At 38.6% G+C, this 21,870-nt stretch overlaps 1 protein-coding gene across 6 annotated transcripts in view; it reads left to right on the top strand.

The window, feature by feature from the left end:
- Positions 1-21,870, top strand: part of spag9b (sperm associated antigen 9b) — a 64,182-nt gene that overhangs the window by 12,370 nt on the left and 29,942 nt on the right. For 3 of the 6 annotated variants that reach the window (XM_022667879.2, XM_022667877.2, XM_049465169.1), the window contains exons 2-4: positions 2,496-2,616; positions 7,769-7,839; positions 9,190-9,290. In XM_022667879.2, the coding sequence (XP_022523600.1) occupies positions 2,496-2,616; positions 7,769-7,839; positions 9,190-9,290 (293 nt within the window). Of the gene's footprint in view, positions 1-2,495; positions 2,617-7,768; positions 7,840-9,189; positions 9,291-13,100; positions 13,298-19,410; positions 19,975-21,870 lie in introns of those variants that run through there. The other 3 variants (XM_049465172.1, XM_049465170.1, XM_015607852.3) reach the window with 3 other exon arrangements.

Raw genomic sequence — 21,870 nt, 5'->3', positions numbered from 1 at the left:
TGTTTGATACGATATGTGTATAATGTCTGTATGTTGCTCTGGTATTCAGTTATAAAGGTTAGAACACCAGCACCAGGCCAACAAAAGTGCTGATCACTGGCGGTCATTTTTAATTGTATGTATTTAATTGTGTGTTTTGTGACTTTTGCTTTTATTCCTCAGTTCCCTAAAAATGTTTCTGTACCCGCTGAAATGTTCTTTAAATACAAGGACACCTCTTTATTATTAACATTATTAGTTAAACTACTGTTGTGACCCTGCACCTGTGAGGCAGGTCAGTTTGTTGGATATCATTTGTTTGGTAAGAGAATCCTAACTGCTGTTTCTCTCTGTGGTTTCTCCTCCAGCCTGCACACCCAGGCGTTTGGTTTGGTCAGAAGGTTTTAAACAGGGATGAATATGCTAGGCTAACGCCTGCAGTGAGTCACTGAAACCTGACGCGATCATGGTGAAATCCACAAGCAGCTGTTAGCATGCAGCTAAACCCACGTCGCCAAAGATGTCATTCTGACTGAGAGGGACTGTTACCTCATGATTATTCACTGAGAATGTAATGTGTTGTTTTTGTTCCTCATTTACACTCGGTGTATGACCCTTAGTAAGATGCAGTTTAACAGCTTTTAGACCTCTATGACATGGTCAAGAAAACATTTTTTTTATATTGGCCCTAAACATATTTTTCTGTGCAGTACAATTAGGAAAAGGGTTGAAAAAAAGAAAAAAAAAATCTCTAGTGCTGCTGTTGCCATCCTTGAAGAAACTAAAGCAATACGTGAAATAAATATTATTTTTTACATTTTATAAATAGAAATAACCGTACAAAAATGAAATGTTTACTTGCATAAAATGTAGAGAAGCATATTTTTCATATATTAATTTTTCAATTTTGTTTTCATGTACTTACTATAACTGTGTTGTTTTTTGTTTTGTTTTATTACTATGATGTTAGTTCATTCTTTGAAATTAATTTTATTGATAGGGAATTGTTAGGTAATTCAAGTTTCTAAAAAAGATGTGAAATACGTTTTTCCTCCCCAAAAATCATACGATAAAGGTTTAAATTATTAAAATCTATTTTAATAAACATTTATTAAAAGTCGTCATTGGATTTGGTAGCTAGGTGGGTAAAGATAAGGGAAGCCGCGAAACTGTTTTGTTTTCACAGCAAATAGTGCTATACTTAGATTGCATTTAGTGCAAATAATCTCAGGGGAAGCCCACGCCTAGCCTTTCCTCATAAATAATCTCAGCAGACAAATCCAGGTGAAAGCTATGATCCATGCTTTTGTTGACTTTAGTCATAAAGACTGATTTCAGAGCGTATAACTGGCCTTGCTCTTTGGGTGGGTAGTATGGCCCTCTCTCTCCAGCCATCACTCAAGATGATGCTCTTTGGGTCGGTGGATTAACTGAAATAAATGGAGTAACAGATTAATAAGTAAATCAACAGAAAACAAACACCCAAGCCACTCACTAGGACTCCACCTATCACTTGCAATGTTCTCGACACAATAATCAATAATCAGTAATCAATCAAATCTGATCCATCATTCTACAGACACCTATGTCAGCCAGCATCACAATGGGATTGATGAGGGGAGAAAGTCCCATTTACCCAGGAACCTTTAAAAGACAACACAGACAAATTGTTTGCTAAAAGTGAAGCAGTTCTCAGAACTTTATCTTGCAGTTCTCAGGACATTGTGTCAGCCATGTAGTTTGCCGGGATTTATTTTATTAGCTGACTGGCAGTTATTGTTTTCCTCCAAGTGTGTTCAGCCATCCAGTGGCATTGGTAATACCACTGTGGTAAATGCACAGGTGGTCTCAGGGCCGTTGGATGCTGCAGAAAAAGTTAAGACAATTTTCAAGTGATGTGACACCTGAATTTTGAAAATTATGCAGAATGGAAGTTAGTAGATGGCATGTAAGGTTGCTGGTTTGATTAGCTGAGAAAAAAAAACTTCTAAAGACAAAATAATCCAGCTTGGTTTTCTGGACAGTCTAAATAAATAAAAAAAAATTAAAAGACAGTTTAAATGTTTCTTTTTTATAATTAAATTAGTGAAGATCATATATAGGACTAGCACGTGTATAGTTGCTGGTGTGTATAGCTACAAATAGTCAGGGTCAACCAGTTAGACCTCCCTGTGCTCTGTGTAGTTAATTTTAGGTACTGAGTGAGGATTAAATATTCTTTTGTGTGACCTGGTGCATCAATTCAATGCCATTTGAGTAGAACTAGTATTCACAAATTCTTTAATTACTTTACCTAGACTAATTTTCATGGACTACTTTTATACTGCTACTGTGTGTTAATGCAGCCACTTGTATTTTCTCAGTTTTTCTGCCAATAATTAAATTTAATGGGTGACATTTTAGGTTCCACAATGCAATAAACCATTCTCCAAAGTGTTACACGGTGATTCAGTAAGATTGACTCTCCTTGTATTGAGTGTTAAACTGAAGATGCTGTGTGTTTTGTGTTCTTCTAGAGGTATATAGAGTATGAAGACGCACAGGAACAAGATAGGAAGGAGCTGCAAAGCAAGGTGGTGCTTCTGGAGGCTCAGACCAGACAGATGGAGCTCAAGACCAAGAACTATGCAGACCAGAGTGAGTGTTTCACTTCACAGTAGAGGTTTATCAGCTCCCTGACTCTTCATTTCTTTACCTGTAGACTGATCACTGCAAAACTGACAGGGGTTTTGATTGGAAGCAGAAGCAAACGAGAAATTCCAGATGCAAAAGTCTTTTTCAGAAAAATCCACAGAAAATTCACAAAAACACAAATAAAAGCAAAGACCGACAAAATTGTTAAAATATCTGCATAATAAGGATAATAAAGTAACCAAGTATATATAAATATATATTTTTTTCTTTTGAATTTGCAACATACAATTTTACCTGTTGATTTTTACATTTTTGATTGGATAATAAAAGTTTGTGTAAAACTTTTGGCACAAAATTCACTCTATAAAAATTGACCCAACCAGTTGCTAACATTATTGTTAATTTTCTAAAAATGTGCTTAATACATTAAATAAGCCCAGCATAAAAGGTTTAACGCTTTAAAAATGATAAATAATATTTTTTATTATTTTTTTTTATTTAACCAGGTCAGTTTGTCATTTTGACCTGCAACATAATAGGAGGGTTAAACAGACACATTTTCTCCATTTATCTGGTCCTATACATTGTTAAATGGTCCCTGGTAATGTTTTGTGTTGACTGAGAATGGGCTGCATTGGATAATACCTGCAGGGCTGCTAAACTCCCCCACATGATGGGAGGATGACTGTGTTTACTGCCAAGCTGCTTTTCAGGTGGGTGGCACATTGCATAACTGCTCACAGCAAATGACACATCCTTCTATTTTGTGAGTTCTTTAAATGTTTTCTTCAGATGAGAACATTTGTAAGAGTGAAATAAATAAGCTTAATTTGATAGATCAGGATCAGGAGTTACCCGCTGTAACTCTCCTGTAGTTAGTTAGCCATTTGTGAATCAGCTTTTTTGTCTGATTACTTAACCCATTTTAAAGTCTATTTAGTGTTGCTTCCCAACATACTGATGGCAGAACTGCACTTATAATGCTCACAGAGTGGATAAGGCATTATATGAGAATTGAGTTTATTAATCAATATTGCGCTATAATATCATGGTATTGTCCGTCACTATAATTGCATTTTAAAATTATTGTACAATATATGGGAATGATTCTATTATTTAGCTTCACTTCACTTAATTGCAGGTATTCAGAATATTTTACAAATATTAGATTCCAACTGCAGTGCCTTATTGCATTATAATGTAATATTAAATCATAATCTTAGTGGCATAAATGCTCTTAACATGGCAGTGAATTTTGGTCTATAGGTGTGACAGAAGCCTGCAGTTTCAAACCAATCACTGAACGTTTTATATTACTTTAATCTACTGAAGTTATAACTGTATGCAACTTGCCAAAAAGTCACAGAACACTTACTGTTCCATGACATTTGGCAAGTTGTGTACAGTATACCATGCAAGCTGAAGGACACTGCACTGACCTGCAGGATATGCGTGTGGGGCCTCTTTCAATCAATTTTCGCTTGTATGTTTGCACAGACAAGTCTAGACAAATGCTGCCGGTCACAATACAATGAATACATCTGGGATGTTCCCACCCACAGTGGACAGTACAGTTGGTGGTCATGTCCCTGATATATTTCCTGAACATGTGACACTGTAGATTGAGGAATTTTAAATGCTTAGAAACTTCGAAAATGGAATGTCCCACCCATCTGCCATCCACTACCGGGACTTGCTTGAACGTTACTAATTTATAATAATTTACAGTGTTCAACATAGGGATTCAAAAGTTGCACAACAAATTTAATGTGTAATAAAATGGATATCTTCATCAATGTGAAATCCAATAAATTAAGATCTTGAATTAGTTTAAGTGCTTGGCTTGGTTGTACTTATATTTCCCAACCTAGGAAGTAGTTAAACTGTATCTTTGCTGACCTCAACCTCACTCTGCCTGAAGACTAGTTTCGTCACGTGTTCCTGACGCTCTTTTAATACAGTTTTACAAATCTGAATTATAAACTAAGGAGTGATCCACACAATAGTTCTAGAAACACGTTTTCTCTCTTTCCTCTGCTCCCCTGTTCTCCTTGTCTAATGTAATTAAAAGCAGGTCACTGGGTTTTCTCAAGCTGTCTCATACAGTGTGAAATGCTCCTTATTTGATGTCTGCAGAGTTACATGAAAGTGCTGAATAGTAGTGAATATTTGAGAACGGTTCTTGTTTTGGGGAGAAAGCATGGCAGGGCTACACATTCCATGCAAACTGAGCTTTCAGCTGTTTAGTTTAATAACATTCCACACATGCATGGCGTTTTCTGTTTTTCTGTACGTGCAGACATGCTTGTCTGGAGTAGGAACTAATAGTCTGTTGTAGTGTCATTATGATCTCACGTGTTAAGGTCATTGTAGAGTCCCAGTTATTATCTCTAACAGTGTGGGATTGTTTATATCAGTAGTTCCCAAAGTGGGGGCGTGGAGCTAATGCAGGGGGAGGGGCAGCAACTCAAATAATTGAGGCATGTTTGAGCACTGCTAGCATAAGTTGGATAAGATTATTAGACAGATTCCAGCTAAACGTACAGCAGAAGGTGAAACATGACCAACTCAAATCACAACTTTCAAAGCAAGTGATGTGGCATACCGTACCAGTCTCCTTTATTGAGAAAGACGCTCTTTGTAGATTAAGAATAAATACATAAACAATTAAGGGTCACACAATCCACTGACCTAAACCCTAGTTTGGGACGAGCTGTAGCTTCACAGCGTGAAGAAAAAGCTACAACTATTTTTTTAGCACCTTCAGAAACTCCTTTAAGATGCTGAGAAACCTATTTCAGGTTGACTCTCCCTCATGAAGACCCTGAGATTAAAATACCAAAAGTGACCGCATCTGTCTGAATCTAAAGTGAAAAACATATTCTGGTTTAACACTTTTTATTCACTAAATAATTCCATTCAAGGATTCAAGGAGATTTTATTGTCATTCGCATCACATGTGGTACATGAGGTGGAACGGAATTGTGATCTCACGATCCAGTTTTACACCCAAAGAGCTGTTATTAATAGATATATAGATAAAAAAAAGAATACAATAAAAGAAATAGAATATACAAAATAGATAGATAAATAAAATAGAGAGTAGAAAGGTTCAGCAACATGAAGTCCAGAGTGCAAGTGTGCTATAGCAGCACAATAATGTGAATTAGAGCAGTGGAGATAAAGTGTCTCAGTGCAAGTAAAGTGACCATGTTGGTAAACAGTAAACAGTAATTTGTCCTTGGTGTCAGTGCAGTGTGTTTGTTAAGTGGAGTTTAAGAGTCTTACAGCTTCCGGAATGAAGCTGTTTCTGAGTCTTGTTGTTTTGCACTTAATGCTCCGCAGCCTCCGGCCTGAGGGGAGTGGGACAAAAAGTGCGTGTGCTGGGTGGGTGGGATCCTTCCTGATGCAGGTGGCCCTTTTCCTGCACCTGGAGGTGTAAATGTCTGTGGTGCTGGGGAAGCTATCTCCAACAATCCTCTGTGCAGCCTTCACCACCCTCTGCAGTGCTTTCCTGTCTGCAGCAGAGCAGCTTCCATGCCACACATTGATGCTGGAGCACACGACGCTCTCCACCACACATCTGTAGAAGGAGGTGAGGACTGCGCTCCCGAGTCCAGCTCGTCTCAGCCTCCTGAGGAAGTAGAGCCGCTGATGTGCCTTCCTGACCAGAGTGGAAGTGTTGTTGCTCCAGGTGAGGTTGCTGGTCAGGTGCACACCCAAGTACCTGTAGCTGTCAACCACTTCCACCGCAGATCCTCCAATGTGCAGGGGGAGGTGGGCATGCTTGCCCCTTCTGAAGTCCACAATCATCTCCTTTGTCTTTTTTACATTGATGCAGAGGTTGTTTTCTCTGCACCAATCCTCCAGGTGTTCCACCTCCTGCCTGTAGCTGGACTCATCTCTGTTCGTGATGCATCCAACCACTGCCGTGTCGTCCGCAAACTTCACAATATGACAGCCTGGATGGAGAGGTGAGCAGTCATATGTGAGCAGTGTGAACAGGAGGGGGCTCAGCACACAGCCCTGAGGGGAGCCAGTGCTGAGGATTATGGAGGGGGAGGAGATGTTGTGAATCCTCACAGACTGCGGCCTGTTGGTCAGGAAGTCTAGGACCCAGTTGCACAGGGAAGAGCTCAGTCCAAGTGAGGAGAGTTTGGTTATCAGTGTCTGAGGAATCATGGTGTTGAAAGCAGATGTGAAGTCCACAAAGAGCATCCGAACGTAGGAATCCTTCTGCTCCAGGTGGGTCAGGGCAGTGTGGACCACGGAGGAAATGGCATCCTCTGTGGATCGGTTCTTCCTGTATGCGTACTGGTGTGGATCCACAGTGATGTTGATTGTGGCTTTGATGTGGGTCTGAACCAGTCTTTCAAAGCACTTTGTGACTATCGGAGTGAGGGCTACTGGCCGGTAGTCATTCAGACCTGTCACTGTGGAGCTCTTGGGGACCGGGATGATGGTGGCGGTCTTCAGGCAAGTGGGGACAGCTGCCTGGATGAGGGACGCGTTGAAAATGTCGGCCAGGACGTCCGAGAGCTGGTCTGCGCTCTGTATAGATTTGTATAGCTCTGTTTCTGTATAGATTTAATATTGTTTTCAATATTAAAGAGAAAGAAAACTCTGTGTCATTTTTTCCTGATAATGTATGTCTCTCTTAGCTTTAATAGTAAAGTGTTGGGTAAGAGGAGAGATCAGAGTGTGTATAAAATATTTGTGTTACCTGATGAAACTGCAACATTTCTTTAGTTAGCTCAGCCAGTTTGTCAGCACTGAAGAAGTAACACTTCTCTAAGCATATTCTGAACCATTCATTTAGGTTAATGTGTTGTTTAAGCCTTCAGCCTTCCTCCTGTCTTACTGCCCATTTAGAGGCATTCTTAGAATCAGAGGGAGGTTAATTGATGCTCATGGAATTACTGTTCTTGGATCGGTGCTGCAGCAGAGACCCCTAGTGGCTTTTTAATGTTACCACAATTGATGGCACATGTCTGTCAGGTCAGTTCACTGCTGATGAGTCTATTTGAATAAAGTGAAAACTTAAAAAAAAAAATAAATAAATAAATAAAAAATTTAAATCTCAAAAATTGTGGATTGCCAGATCCATGGTAATGAGATACTAATTGTGGAAAATTGTTTCTTGTTTGTTATTCAGTTGGAAGATTAGAAGAAAGAGAAGCAGAACTGAAGAAAGAATACAATGCCCTCCATCAAAGACACACTGAGGTGAGTATGTAGAATTGGCATATGCCATAACGTTTATATATATATAATTAAAATAGTACCAGTATAAAAGGGCTTTATTGTTAAGCATATGCATAAGAATATGCATATTATATACATAGACATAAACATCAGCAACTAACCCTGTGATTCCTTATTGTAACTTTACTGCAAACACCAGATTATGGCTACATTTCCCTTTAGTTTGTGTTTATTTTATGGTTATATATATATATATATATATATATATATATATATATATATATATATTTTTTTTTTTTTTTTTTGTTGACTGTGTGTGTGTGTATGTATATGTATATGTATATGTATATATATATATATATATATATATATGTATATGTATATGTATATATATATATATATATATATATATATATACGTATATATATATGTATATATATATATATACGTATATATATATATATATGTATATATATATATATATATATATGTATATATATATATATGTATATATATATATATATATATATATATATATATATATATATATATACATATATATATATATACACGTAGTAAGACCAAAAACTAAAATCACAAAAAAACAATGAAACAACAAATATCTACCACAAAACTAAAGTGCAGCATGTTTAGTGTCTGTGTAAAAATGGCAAAGAAACAATTAAAAGAATGTTGCAATATCACACGTTTTTATTGCAAATTGTGAACATTTTTAATATTGGTCATAAGATGTATTCACTGGAGATTGACTGGACAGCATAAGACCATCCTGCTCTTTGCTACACATTTACTTTGATTATCACAAACAGGAGCATGGAGGCACACTCCTGATAAGCCCGTGCCAAAAGTCTACATGAATATGGACAAATGTTCACACCAAGAATACAAGGACTGGGTGGGTTGCATTACTGGTATTCAGTACCCTGGACTTCAATTAACACCTCCTACATGGTTCTAAACCTTCTGTACATTATTCACAAAACATGTAGACAAAACTGATTAAGAGAGGATGAACAGCTAGTCCAGGATTCCACAGCAAAGAAAAAGTCCACAATCCTCCTGAATTTAAGAATAAGCTCTTAAATTGATTCTCTTCTCTTGGCATAGACTTTCCCAGGGAGACTATGAAGTGTAAAGTGTGATGACTAGTTAACACATGTTTTCTAGTTTTAAGATAAAGTGAACTGGAAAGCAAGTATCTACTGTAATTATACCATCCACAATGATTTGCTGATCTTGCAACAGCCCTCCAGCGTCCAGAGCAGTTCAGGGCAAATCTTGCTCAGAAAACTGCCTCAGGGGGAAAATCATGGCTAACTGCATGCTAACTGATTACTTTTACATTTACAGATGATTCACAGTTACATGGAACACTTGGAGCGTACCAAAACGCAGCAGCAGCAACATGCTGGAGGAGAAGCCACAGACACTGGCACTCTGAGCAAGCATAGGTGAGTGTTGTTTTGTATACCATGTAGGGTCGGGGAAAATGTTCGATTCTTAGACGCTTCTTGATTCGGATGTGGATGATTCTGAATCAGTTTACAAATGCCAAAAATCAACCTGCCAACATGTCTGCAGTTTGCGTAACGTTTTCACAAATTGATTTTTCAGTATGCTTATACGATTCCATTTTTTCATTTTGTTCCAAATTTGTTTTGAGTGTGTTTTGAGTGTTTGTGGTTGCTCATGTTGATTTATCAACCTGATTTATGGTTAGCAGAAACGCTAATCCAGTAAGCTACCTATGTAACCTCTGCTAATTTCCTCCGTTAGTCCATACTGTTGATACACAGTACTCTAATCAGCTTAGTTCAGGGGTGTCCAAACTTTTTTGTTGGGGGTCAGAAGGAGAAATACATGTGCAGTCACGGGCCACAGACTCTGTAATAAAACAAATAATGAAATATACTACCGTATTTTTCGGACTATAAGGCGCACCGTATTATAAGGCGCACGATGAGTGAACGGTCTATTTTTAGTGTTAGTCCATACACAAGGCGCACTGGATTATAAGGCGCACTAAATGTCTCTTAAGCATGTCTCTTAACTGGAGCCATTTCACGGTCCTTACACACACACCGTAAGACTATGTTGAAGCACAGTTAGTATTACTCCGCTACGCTCCTGACAACGGTAGCCGTAACGCTCCGACAGACCATAATATTACTATGTTGAAGCACAGCAAGTACCGTATTACTCTGCGACGCTCCTGACAACGGTAGCCGTAACGCTCCGACAGACCATAATATTACTATGTTGAAGCACAGCAAGTACCGTATTACTCCGCGACGCTCCTGACAACGGTAGCCGTAACGCTCCGACAGACCATAATATTACTATGTTGAAGCACAGCAAGTACGTATTACTCCGCGACGCTCCTGACAACGGTAGCCGCAACGCTCCGACAGACCATAATATTATGTTGAAGCACAGCAAGTACCGCATTACTCCGCGAGGCTTCTGACTATAATAGCGTGTTGTGCCGAATTCGGTGAATAAAACGGTTTTAAAACAGAGATAAAGATTGGATAAGTTTCATTTCTGGATGAAGTGATTTCCAGCGCTGTTTGGATATAACTGTGGATTACAGGAGACTGGATTGATGGATTCTCTTTAGTCTGGACGCGTTTTGAAGGTAGGACCTGTGGCTGAGCGCGGGTGTGTGTTCGGGGGGTGGCGGCAGTGACCGGAGGTTACCCCAGGACAAAAGGAGAGCCTTTTATTACTGGAAACATGCGCTCTGAAGCAGCTTTAATTCATGAAACATACATCCTACAGTAAAAGCACAGTTCTGGAATCCGGAGAGCCAGACGGTTCGAATGGTGTATGACATGACCGCATTTGATGAAATATGGACGAACGATAAACGCAAATATGAGAGTTATGAATTATTAAAATCATAACCAAGGCATATTTCGCCCTAAATGTTTATTTTCTGAAAGGATATTCCGCTAAATAGGCTAAATAGCTCAAAAGCAGAGATTCTAAGCTTTAAAATGGTATATTGGATGTCTATATTGAACCTGTAACTGTTCATAACTATTCAGAAACACAGCCAGTTATGAAATATTAAATATTTCTGGCCCGCCGGTGGGCCAGCGCGTGTTAAGAGGTTAACTTTACTTAGAAGTGGGCGCTAAAAAGAAACAGTTTGTGCTATTACCCCAGAACGGGTGGAAAGGAAAGTTTACCGGCACCTTGTTCTGGCCACGGAGCTACAGTGGAAACTAGCTACCCTGAGCCACAGCCGAGAGGCAGTACGGCAGTCAAAGGTAACCGCGCGCTAGCCCAAGAGGGGGATCTTTTTCTGGCGTGGGTGAGGAATTCTGCACAACAGAGCGCCGTGTACCACATAAAATCGAGGTCAGTAAACACAAGCAAAATCCATACACAAGGCGCACTGCATTATAAGGCGCAATGACGATTTTTGGGACAAAATAAGTATTTTAAGTGCGCCTTATAGCCCGAAAAATACGGTACTTATAATAATACATATTCTTGATTACTGTCACACCATTTTACTTTACTGGATGTTTTGTTTCATAATGTCTCTTAATATTGTACCCCTAATTAGGCAACTGATTCATGACCAATTAAACATACACACTTGCCTCTAAACTCAAATAGTCATTTTCTCAACATGCCTGACATTTTCTGCATTTGCTGTCCATTTTTCATTTCTTTGGAGTAGTTAGACTCTTTGGCCTGATTTCTGCACTTCCGCACTCTCGCCGCTTTTACACTCTTTGGTCCGTTTTTTGCGCCACAACTGCGCATTCTCGCCGCAAATAGACTCTTTGGTCCGTTATCCACGCCACAACGGTGCATTTTTACCGCATAAAAACTCTTTGGTCCATTATCCGCACTACAACTGTGCATTCTCGCCGCATGTAGATTCTTTGGTCTGTTTCCCGCGCTACATCTGGGCATTCTCACCGCATATAGACTCTTTGGCCTGTTTTCTGACACCTAGCCTTTACACTTTGAATCTCACATTATAAAAACCTGCAGGCCAACTTTCATTTTATTTTTAATATACCTCGCCACTTCAAAAAAGGAAACGGGCTGCAAATGGCCCGCGGGCTGTAGTTTGGACACCCCTGGCTTAGTTTGAATGACAGTCCTCTCTGTTAGCATTCACAATCTGATACAGCACAAATGCAGCATTAAGAAAAGACAGAATCACACTTAGTGCTTGGCGCAATTTTTAACCGATATGCACTTTTCACATTCCGCCATACCGCTGCGCCATACTGTAGAACAGCGCCCCCAAAGAAACACGCTGTGTTCAAATACTGGCTGTGTCTCAATTTAGGGGCTGCATCCTTCGAAGGACGCGGTCTACGAATGTGTGTCCTTTGAAGGGTGGGTAGGCTGCAGCGGCTCTACTGAAATGGGACAGTCTACCCTGCGGAGTATTTGCTGTTTCCTGTTTGAGATTCTACCCGCCACAACCAAAGTCAGAGCTGAGAAATGAGCCAGAGATTTTGATCTAGTTTTGCTTCAGATCACAAAATACCAAATTAATTAAGTCCAGGTTAATTAACTGTGCAAATACTTGTTTTAAATGTGAACCGGTCGAACTGAACATAAACAAATAAAAGGGCGTTTAAAATGAAGTTGGAAAAAAGAGAATAAATTAGAATAAAGTATTATTTAGTTATATATAATTTATATATATAATTTAATTTATATATATAATATAATATTTATACATATAATTTAGTTGATGTAAATAAATATATGTATTTATATATATATAAACTAAAAACATATAACAACAAACATACTACATATATAAACTAAATAATACTTATACACACACACACACACATATATATATATATATATATATATATATAAACTAAATAATATAAATTATATAATATATAAATAATATTTATAATATCTATAAGTATTTATATATCTATAAACTACAATCAGTGTTTTGTGCAATAAAAAAAGATAATAATAATAAACATGAAGTTGTTCATTGTAGTGGACGCGGGGTCTGAAAGGGTTAATACAGCCGACTCCTCTGCTGACTTCGCCCTTTTCGCGCTAAAATAAGCCGGCGCGCAATGAATCTTGGGATACTGTAGACTGTGAAGGATACACCCGGTGCATCCTTAATTTCCGAGGACAAGAAGGCTGCATTCATCGGCCACATTCGAAGGAGTCTCTGTAATGGGACAGCCTAGTCGCACCGCGGTGACGTAATCGGCCTTCAAATGAGTCCTTCGACGGATGCAGCCCCTGAATTGAGACACAGCCATGGTCAGATAGTTCTCTGCTCAAGCACCAATCAGAACGCTCCAGCAATTACCAAGCACTGGCGCCACCTGGACCAGAGTTGAGGAGAAGCAGGAGTGGAAGGATATTAGCGGAGAAGTTTTGGATGGTTCAAGGCTGTACAACGGACATTGCTATTTGTTTATCGAGCGTCTATAAGACTGTAAGTGTTTTACTAATATGTTTGGATGTGTTTAGCGGTAAATGGAGTGCTGTTGTTTGCTTTGTCGCCGCGTAGCCTCCCCAATTACCGCCTTCGCGGTTTAACCTGCAGAGCGGAGAAGTATAAACGCGCTGTGCTCTGGATAGGCGTGGACTACGGCATAAGTTAATATTAGCAGCTAAATCACACTCGTCCCTTACTCCATCCTGCCTGAAAACAGCAATTTATCCCCCAGACAAGCCCAGAAACCCGCCAGAGTACAGAATCATTTATTCAGCAAGTGCTAAAACATAAAACTCAGTACCTGTAACCCTGTTTAAATATACTAATACTATAGCTTGAAGGATAATATAAATACACACTGAACTGAATGCAAGTTATTTGTGAACTGGAGAAAGAAGGGAATTGTGGCTAATTTTAATACTGTACGACCTTAAATAGCTTGAACTATTTATTAAAACATTTAGTTTTGTAAAGGAAGTCGTGTTGAAGTTGTTTGTGTATCTCTTTTTAAGGTCTATTGTTTACATTCTTTAGCTGCATATATAAAAGCCCTGTCATGCAAAAAATATATATAAATAAATAATAATAAAAATACAGTGATGTACCCTGAAACTGTCAGAATTGTACAGTGATATACATTTTTGGTCATACCGCCCAGCACTAATCACACTCTTCAGCATATACAGGTGGTGTTTTAAACTCCGCTGTTAGCTCTCTAAAATCAATGAAGTTATCATCATTATCATCATCATCATCAGTCAAATATTTTGGATTCGCAGGAGTCAACAAGTTTGCTCCATTCCATCCTGTTTCTTGCTGCAGTACTAATTTCGATGACTGTTGGCAGTGTCTCACTTGGTTAAGTTGGCTATGTATTGCAGCTATAGTAGTTTTGGTCTACCACCCTTTATTCGCCCATTTCGTTTGGTTGGTAGATAACGTACTTGTTGATAAGCTCGTGCTCTGATTTACGCAGACATTGACGGACATACCTAGACTAGCGGGTCTATTCCGATCTTTTAAGTAAATTTCTGCATTTTATACGGTGTCCAAGTGTTTGATGTTAAGCATTACCCTGTAGCAGTTGGTAGCAGTTGGTGTTATACAAGGTAAAATTCACTTTACTGCAGTCTGCACCTAGTCAGGCAGTACACACCGATTCCATGGCATGTCCATTTTGATGGACGAGCGAATAAAGGAACACAAACAAACAAATTGATTAATAGACAAACGAACGACCACCAGAGAGACAGACAGATGAGCTGGATTATTGATCTGGTATTGGACTTACAGTGGATGACTGCAAATGGAGATGGCATAAATCTGAAACCAGGTATTGGTAGAGGTCAGACATCACCTTTAAATGCTGGCTTGGGTATCAGAAGGGGGAAAAAATAATAATACAGTTGGATTCCATGTACAAATACAGTCAGAAATAGCTCACATAATGTTTTTAGCTGTGTTTCTTTAAATTGCATTTTCCATCTTGTTGTCAGAGTTTCCAGATCGTTGCTCTTTTCTTACTTGTGGTAATTGGAAACTTTTTTTAGATGTTGTAGTTTGCACACTACACAACTGATCAACACAGTGTCATGAATTATTATCAAATCAAAATTATTTATATAGAACATTTTACAATGGATGTTGTCACGAAGCAGCTATACAGAATGAAGAATCAGACTAAATCAAAAAGTAAATAAATATTAAGTCATCATACATTCACGCAGCTTTCACCAGGAGGAACTCACAATGAGTCTGTCTGCTCTCGAAAAACATGCTTTGTCTCAAGGACACATATAAGACCTGATTTGATGCAATTTCAAAATGAATATAAAAACTGTAATCAAAACAAATGGAAAAGATATTGTATGAGAATAACTCCATACTCAACTTCCTTCTCACATGTCTTGCACTCTTATTTAATGTATCTAATTGCTAAACTTTAATTTGTAACCTTTTCACACTACCAGATTGACAGTCACAGAGAGGTCCAGGTAATATACATGTTTGCTAGGTACTTGTGCAGTCCAAAACCTAGTTCCTTTTTAACTTGTACTTTTGAGTCTGCATAAATTGTGGGGCTATGTAAAAGGCTGTAATTCCTAAATAGTAATGCAATATTATTGTTAAAACCTGTTTTTTTTCTTAAAGCTGCAAATCTATACTTCAATCATACAGCTCTGGGCAAAAAAGAGACAACTTAACCTCTGGAATACAATCAAAAGAAAGATAGATGATCACAAGCTATCAAACCAAGCTGAACAGCTTGAATTCTTGCAGCAAGAGTGGCATAAAGTTATCCAAAAAGCAGTGTGTAAGACTGGTGGAGATGCATAAACACAGGGTTAATCCACCAAATATTGATTTCTAAACTCTTAAAACTTTGAGTATGAACTTGTTTTCTTTGCATTATTTGTCTAAATCATCTAAATGACATTATTTTAATTTGGATTTGGAAGAAATGTCCATAGTTTATAAAATAAAACAACAATGTTAATTTTACTCTAACATAAACCCATAAATAGTAAAATCAGAAAAACTGATTCAGAAATTAAAGTGGTCATTTTTCTCTTTTTTTTTCCAGAGCTGTATGTTGATATCTTCATTTTAGAGACATAGAGGTGGTTTTCAAGGCAAAACAATAATGAAAAAAATATTCCAGTAAATGCAGTAATTTAGGTTGTGTGTTGGCAAGAATGTGATGCATGGGTTACAGATATATAGATAGATAGATAGATAGATAGATACTTTATTGATCCCCGAGGGGAAATTCTTGACATCCAGCAGCAGGTGTGTATAGTACACAAAGTTACAAAAAGATAAAAAAATATAAATGATACATATAAATACAACAAAATAAAAAATAAAATGAAATTATAAAAGTACAGTCTTTAGTGTGTGTGTGTGATGTAAAATGGAGGTAGTGCAGTTGAACACAATAGACAGCGAACACCAGTTGATGTGCATAAAGTAAGTATAAGGATAACTGATGTCCGCCATACAGAAAGTGCAAATACAGTTATATAATAATTTAAATTTAGCAGTGCAAATGATACGTAAACAGTAGATGAATGAACTAGTGAATGAACTACTAGTGCAAAATAGGGTAGAACTATAAAAATAGTGTTATGGGCATCAGCAAGATAGTGTGACCATAGATGGGGGTATGTCCATGGTGTGGCCAGAATTGCTGGAAAGAAAAGGTGTCACAGAGTCTTCAGTTTGCTGTGCTGAGATGAGTTGAAAAGTCTTATGGCCTGAGGGACAAAAGACTTTCAAAGTCTGTCTGTGGAGCAGGACTGGGACAGCAGTCTGCCGCTGAATGAGCTCCTCTGCCTGGTGATGGTGCTGTGCAGAGGGTGGTGAACATTGTCCATGATGTTCAGCAGCTTGCTGAGGGCTCTCCTCTCTGCCAGTGGTGTTAAGGACTCCAGCTCTAGTCCCAACCCAGAACCAGCTTTCCTCACCAGCCTGTTCAGTCGTCCAGCGTCCCTCTTGCTGATGCTGCCTCCCCAGCACACTACAGCGTAAAAGAGGACGCTGGCTACCACAGACTGGTAGAACATCAGCAGGAGTTTCTGGCAGATGTTAAAGGACCCAAGCCTTCTGAGGAAGTACAGTCTGCTCTGGGCCTTCCTGTAGAGGGAGTCAGTAAAATATTCCACAATCTTAACAAGTAAACTAATTAATAACTAATGAAAAATAGGTTAGTATTGAGTAACTTATAAAAACCCAATAGTGTTTTGAAAATATATACAGTATTGCAAAAAATAAAAACGTGGTTCAATTGATACATTTATACACCTCTAGTGATGGCGTGAACATGTTTTTTTTTATTTCAGACTGGTCCATACCTACTGAAATAACCCTCTCCTCAGCTGTCTATGATCTTTTTAAAGATTTGTTTTAAATAGCTTGTTCTGTAGGGCTGACTGTGAACCTTCATACATTTTAAATCATGCTGTGACGGCCATGTTTTGGCTGAAGATCTCTCTGATTGCCAAGAGTGTCATCATGTTCTGTATAAAACCTAGCAGTTTCATTACAGTTTAATTGCAGCAGTCAGTCGTGACTTACTATGTTGATGTGAAGGGCTCTTCAGGCTCAGTGTGTGCCAAAAAGATTGGTAGGCTACTCACACAGACACTTAAATAGACGCGCACAAAAATGTGCACACTGCTGCTGCCCACATCTCTGAATGTAGGTCAGCAGCATCTCTCCACAGTGGAGTGTGCAGCGGCTGGAGAGAGAAAGGGGAAAGCGGAGGCAGATTGAGAAAATCCGCTGGTTGATGGTAATGAAGTGAAGGGCAGTGGAGCAGCTCACGCAGCAGCTCTATAATAGAGTGGAAGTGTTAAACCAGTAGCCAGACCCTGCCACAGCAGTGATATCATCTCAGAGTGCAGCCGCAACAGTGTTGATTTTATTACTGCTTATTTTGTGGGTGCTGTGCGGTTTGGTGTATGTACTTGATGGGTGCTGCGTTTGTATTTCTGTGTTAACTCCCTTATGTTGTGAAAATAATCTTATATCTGCCTTTATTTAAAAACTATTGTTTTAAGCTCTAAATCTACTTCTCTATAAATTACCACCCCACATATATTTAATTGGAAAGAAAAAGCACAGAATCTTAAAGCAGCTGCTTGTCAGAATTGATTCATTGGGATGCTTCTTGCCTTCCCCTACAGGTATGGAGTGTACTTTACATTAACATCACTGTTGTAAATACAAATTCATGGACTGCTGCGCTGTGCATATGCTTTTGTTAACAAGCTGAAAACCATTTTTTGAAGTAACTTATGTTTCTGTGTCAAACCTACGCCGCAGCCTACGAGTCACCACTTGTACCCTACATTGTAGCCTATGTCATAGTCTTATGTGCACGTACCAAGTAATGTAGCAACAGGTTAAAGAAAGTTGAAGACTCCTGCACATTATGTGCCTCAGCATCCACTGACCCCGCTCTGTTATTTTGCGTTGAGCGAGTTGCTTTAGTTCCCAGTCCATTTTGTTATAATATCACTCACAGTGGACTATGGAATATTTAGTAGAGAGGAAATTTCATGAATGGACTTGTTGCACAGATGGCACTATAGTGTACCTTTAGAGGCCTGAACCCTACTATAATAATAACTACTCTTATAATGTCTAAAGCACACCTCACTGCTCCCCATACACCACACCACACAGCAACCCATAAATAAAGGATAATATGTGGGTTTGCTAAAAATAGTCATTCAAGATCCAGAAACATTGACAGCTACGATTTTGAATGCAGTGGGAGGAGGATCCATCCGTGCAAAATGAGGATTAAGGGATTATTTTTACCATGATGTTATTAAATCAAAAGCCTTTAAATGTCATGTTTTGTGAAATTAATTCACAGCATTTTGGCTCAAATGGAGAACTGGACTGTCTCATTAAACAGGATCTGAGAGTTATACAACTGAGTATTAATGTGTTCAGTAATTCCTGAAAGGTGTTAAATTTATAGATACTTATAGAACGCCTCTCAGCCAATCACATTGCAGGGTCGGAACTAACTGTGGTATATTTATCACTTTTACACCACTGCAGTAAATGCAAATCACACTTTGAGCACCCCCTTATGGATTGCTGCATACATAGCTGATTTTTTTGTCAAGCTGAGAATATCGCAACCAACCTCTGAAGTGAAAGGAGGACTAATGCAGTAGATTGATATTTCAGGATTTTATACAAATCACAAAAGCATTCTAAAACTTCCTAATACAGTCAGTGGAGCATCAAAATGTTGATATTGAGCATGATATATCTACTACATTTAACTGGAACTGTATTATATGTGTTTATTTAGTTTATTTGCCTTCAGATATCCATTATCAAAATGTATACATTCACACAGAGTAAAACATGAAAAATATAAAAATAATTCAAAAGTAAATCGCTTGTTTTTAGTTCTAAAGAAATGTAAATCTGCTTTAAATAATCAATAGCAGTCACTCGTTGAGTCTTCTGGGCATTAGGACACTGCAGTCCTGCGGTCAGTTCTCACACTGTGTTTTTCCCTCTTCAGTCTCAGCCAATAGGTTCAGAGAGAGCTGTGGGTAGAGCGGAGCTGAAGCATATGGAATGAGCTGTCAGACTGACTGTGCTGCTGCAGAGAGAGCGAGAGTGAGAGAGAGAAAGACAGACAGTAGCAGTGAACGGCAGCACCAGGAAGAAAGAGGGAGGAGAAAACAGAATAGTGAAAAGTCTGACCCGTGGGAGACAGTTGCTGCTGCTGCTGCTGCTGCTAAGCCGGTTTTCTGCTTCTCCCTGCATGTGTGTTTGTGTAAGAGTGTGTGTGTGTGTGTGTTAGAGCAGATGATGTCACAGTGCTGAGAGGCTGCAGAGCCACACACACATACATACACACACACTCACGCACAGCGGTGCGCGCGGATGTGTATTCTCAGGGCTGCCGATGCTGATGGGATTGTTTCGGCGTGTCAGGGGGCGCAGGGCGGCCCGTAACCCACGGTAACCTCGACCATGAGTCCGGGCTGCATGCTGCTGTTTGTGTTCGGCTTCGTTGGCGGAGCAGTGGTTATCAACTCGGCCGTGCTGGTCTCTCTCTCAGTTCTGCTGCTGGTGCATTACTCGGTCTCCAACGGCCTGCCCGCCATCACACACTCCCTCCCCAGGATCAGCAGGTATGCAGAGGGAGAGAGGGGAGAAGTGTGTGTGTGTGTGTGTGTGTGTGTGTGTGTGTGTGTGTGTGTGCCTGTGTGTGTATCTGTATCTGTATCTGTTTGGAGATGGTACAGCCTTCTATAGCCTGGCCTGAATTTAATTATTTATTATTGTTGCTGATTCTTTTCTGGCATTTTCTAGTTATAGTGTTGGACCTCCTGACCTTTTCCATCCATAATCTATTATTTTTAGTATTATTATAGTTGTTTTAATGTAGGACTGTGCTTTTCTATTATATTAATTGTCAGTAGTTCTTAGTAAAAAAGAAAGAATGATAAACATTTCTTTGAAAAAATAGTAAAGAAAACTACTGTAAACCTAACTAACTGAACTGAAACTAAGCTAAGCTAAACTAAGCTTAAAAACAATTAATTCTGCTCATAGTTCTCCACATTTTGCTCTGTTCCTCCTTCATTCTTAAAAAAATACAGTGCCCTAAATAGTTATTTGAGGGAATGAAGGCATGACACCATGTCTCATAATATAGAATATCCATGTTTGTAATGGAGAAAAAAAAAAACATTACGTCAAGTGATAATTCTTTATACATCAAGGGTTTCCTCTATATCATCACTTAATCAAACATTTGGAGTATCTTAATATGTAGGCATGTACTTTAACTGTGATTTCTCTATGTGCTAGCTTTTACTCAGCATTTTTTTTTTCTTCATCTCCACTGTCTCCTAGTTTTTCATGTCTGATGCCGTAGTTGCTTGTGCTAAATTAAACAGCAGCAGCAGCTTTGATGGGGCTGAATGTGGTCAACCGGCATTGCACACTCCACCATTTGGAGTATATATGTATATAACTAATTATTGTTTATTTATTTTTATTTGGTATTTTTACAATTATTTGATCTCAGGAACTGTTACCTCCATGTATACCAGTGAGCACAGGCTTAGCTCTGGTTTTTGTGACCCTGCAGTGCCCCGGATCAGACCCTCCGCTTGCTGTTTTTGTAGGGTTATTGTTCGGTTATTTTGAATTTGCCCATTCTCCTCCAAACAGACTGCTTTGTTGTGCACTTAGGCCTATATCTCTTTGATACTGTACCTGCATACTGATTGGTTGGGCATTGCTCTGCGTGGTGTGATTGGTAGCAGTTTGTTTTGTTTAGTCTGTTCATTACTGTAGAGGAAATACAGCAGTGAAGATACTGAGGACAGGTGCAGTACCTTTTTAAGCAAGTTGGAACTGTGTGCATATAAGAGAGTGAATGGAGTTAATGTACTGTTAATTACTGAGAAAGTGTAACGTACAATTACAGATAATGTCAGAATTTATTTGAGAAAGTATACTATTTATGCCAGAATTAGGGAACCTTTGCTTCTTGTTCACCTTTATGACTTAATCTTAACTTAAATCTTAAGTTTAACTTAAAAAAAACCTTACAAATCTGCTCAGAACATTTTCCTTCAGTGAACAGTGTGTTATTACATGGGAATTAGCCTTCAGCAATATCACTGATGCCAACAAACAGCAGCAGATTAAATTAATTGGCAACTGGCTGGTTTGATCAGAGTGTTTATATAAGCTGTGCCGTGGGTCATCATGAAAAGTACACTTGATCACTCTTACACTTTTGTTTTTTACACTTTCACTTTTAGCTGTTCAGAGATCTTTTTTATTGTATTGTGGTATGTTTTATCATGACACATTCATTTTATTTCTCATGGACAGTTGTTTACATGCATTTGTTGTCACGCTGAGAAATAGAGAACCAGCCTGTATGACTGACCTTCTGTGCTAAATGCCAGTGTTGGTATTATAAAATTGTGTATTATAATATACAGTAATACTTCTCTGTGTGAATATCCTACAGGTTGGTTTATGTGTTTAAAATATAATTAAATAAG

The sequence above is a fragment of the Astyanax mexicanus genome, chromosome 15 (genome assembly GCF_023375975.1).
Source record: "Astyanax mexicanus isolate ESR-SI-001 chromosome 15, AstMex3_surface, whole genome shotgun sequence".
In the NCBI taxonomy this organism is placed as follows: Eukaryota; Metazoa; Chordata; class Actinopteri; order Characiformes; family Acestrorhamphidae; genus Astyanax; species Astyanax mexicanus.
This window is presented reverse-complemented; position numbering and strand designations above follow the sequence as displayed.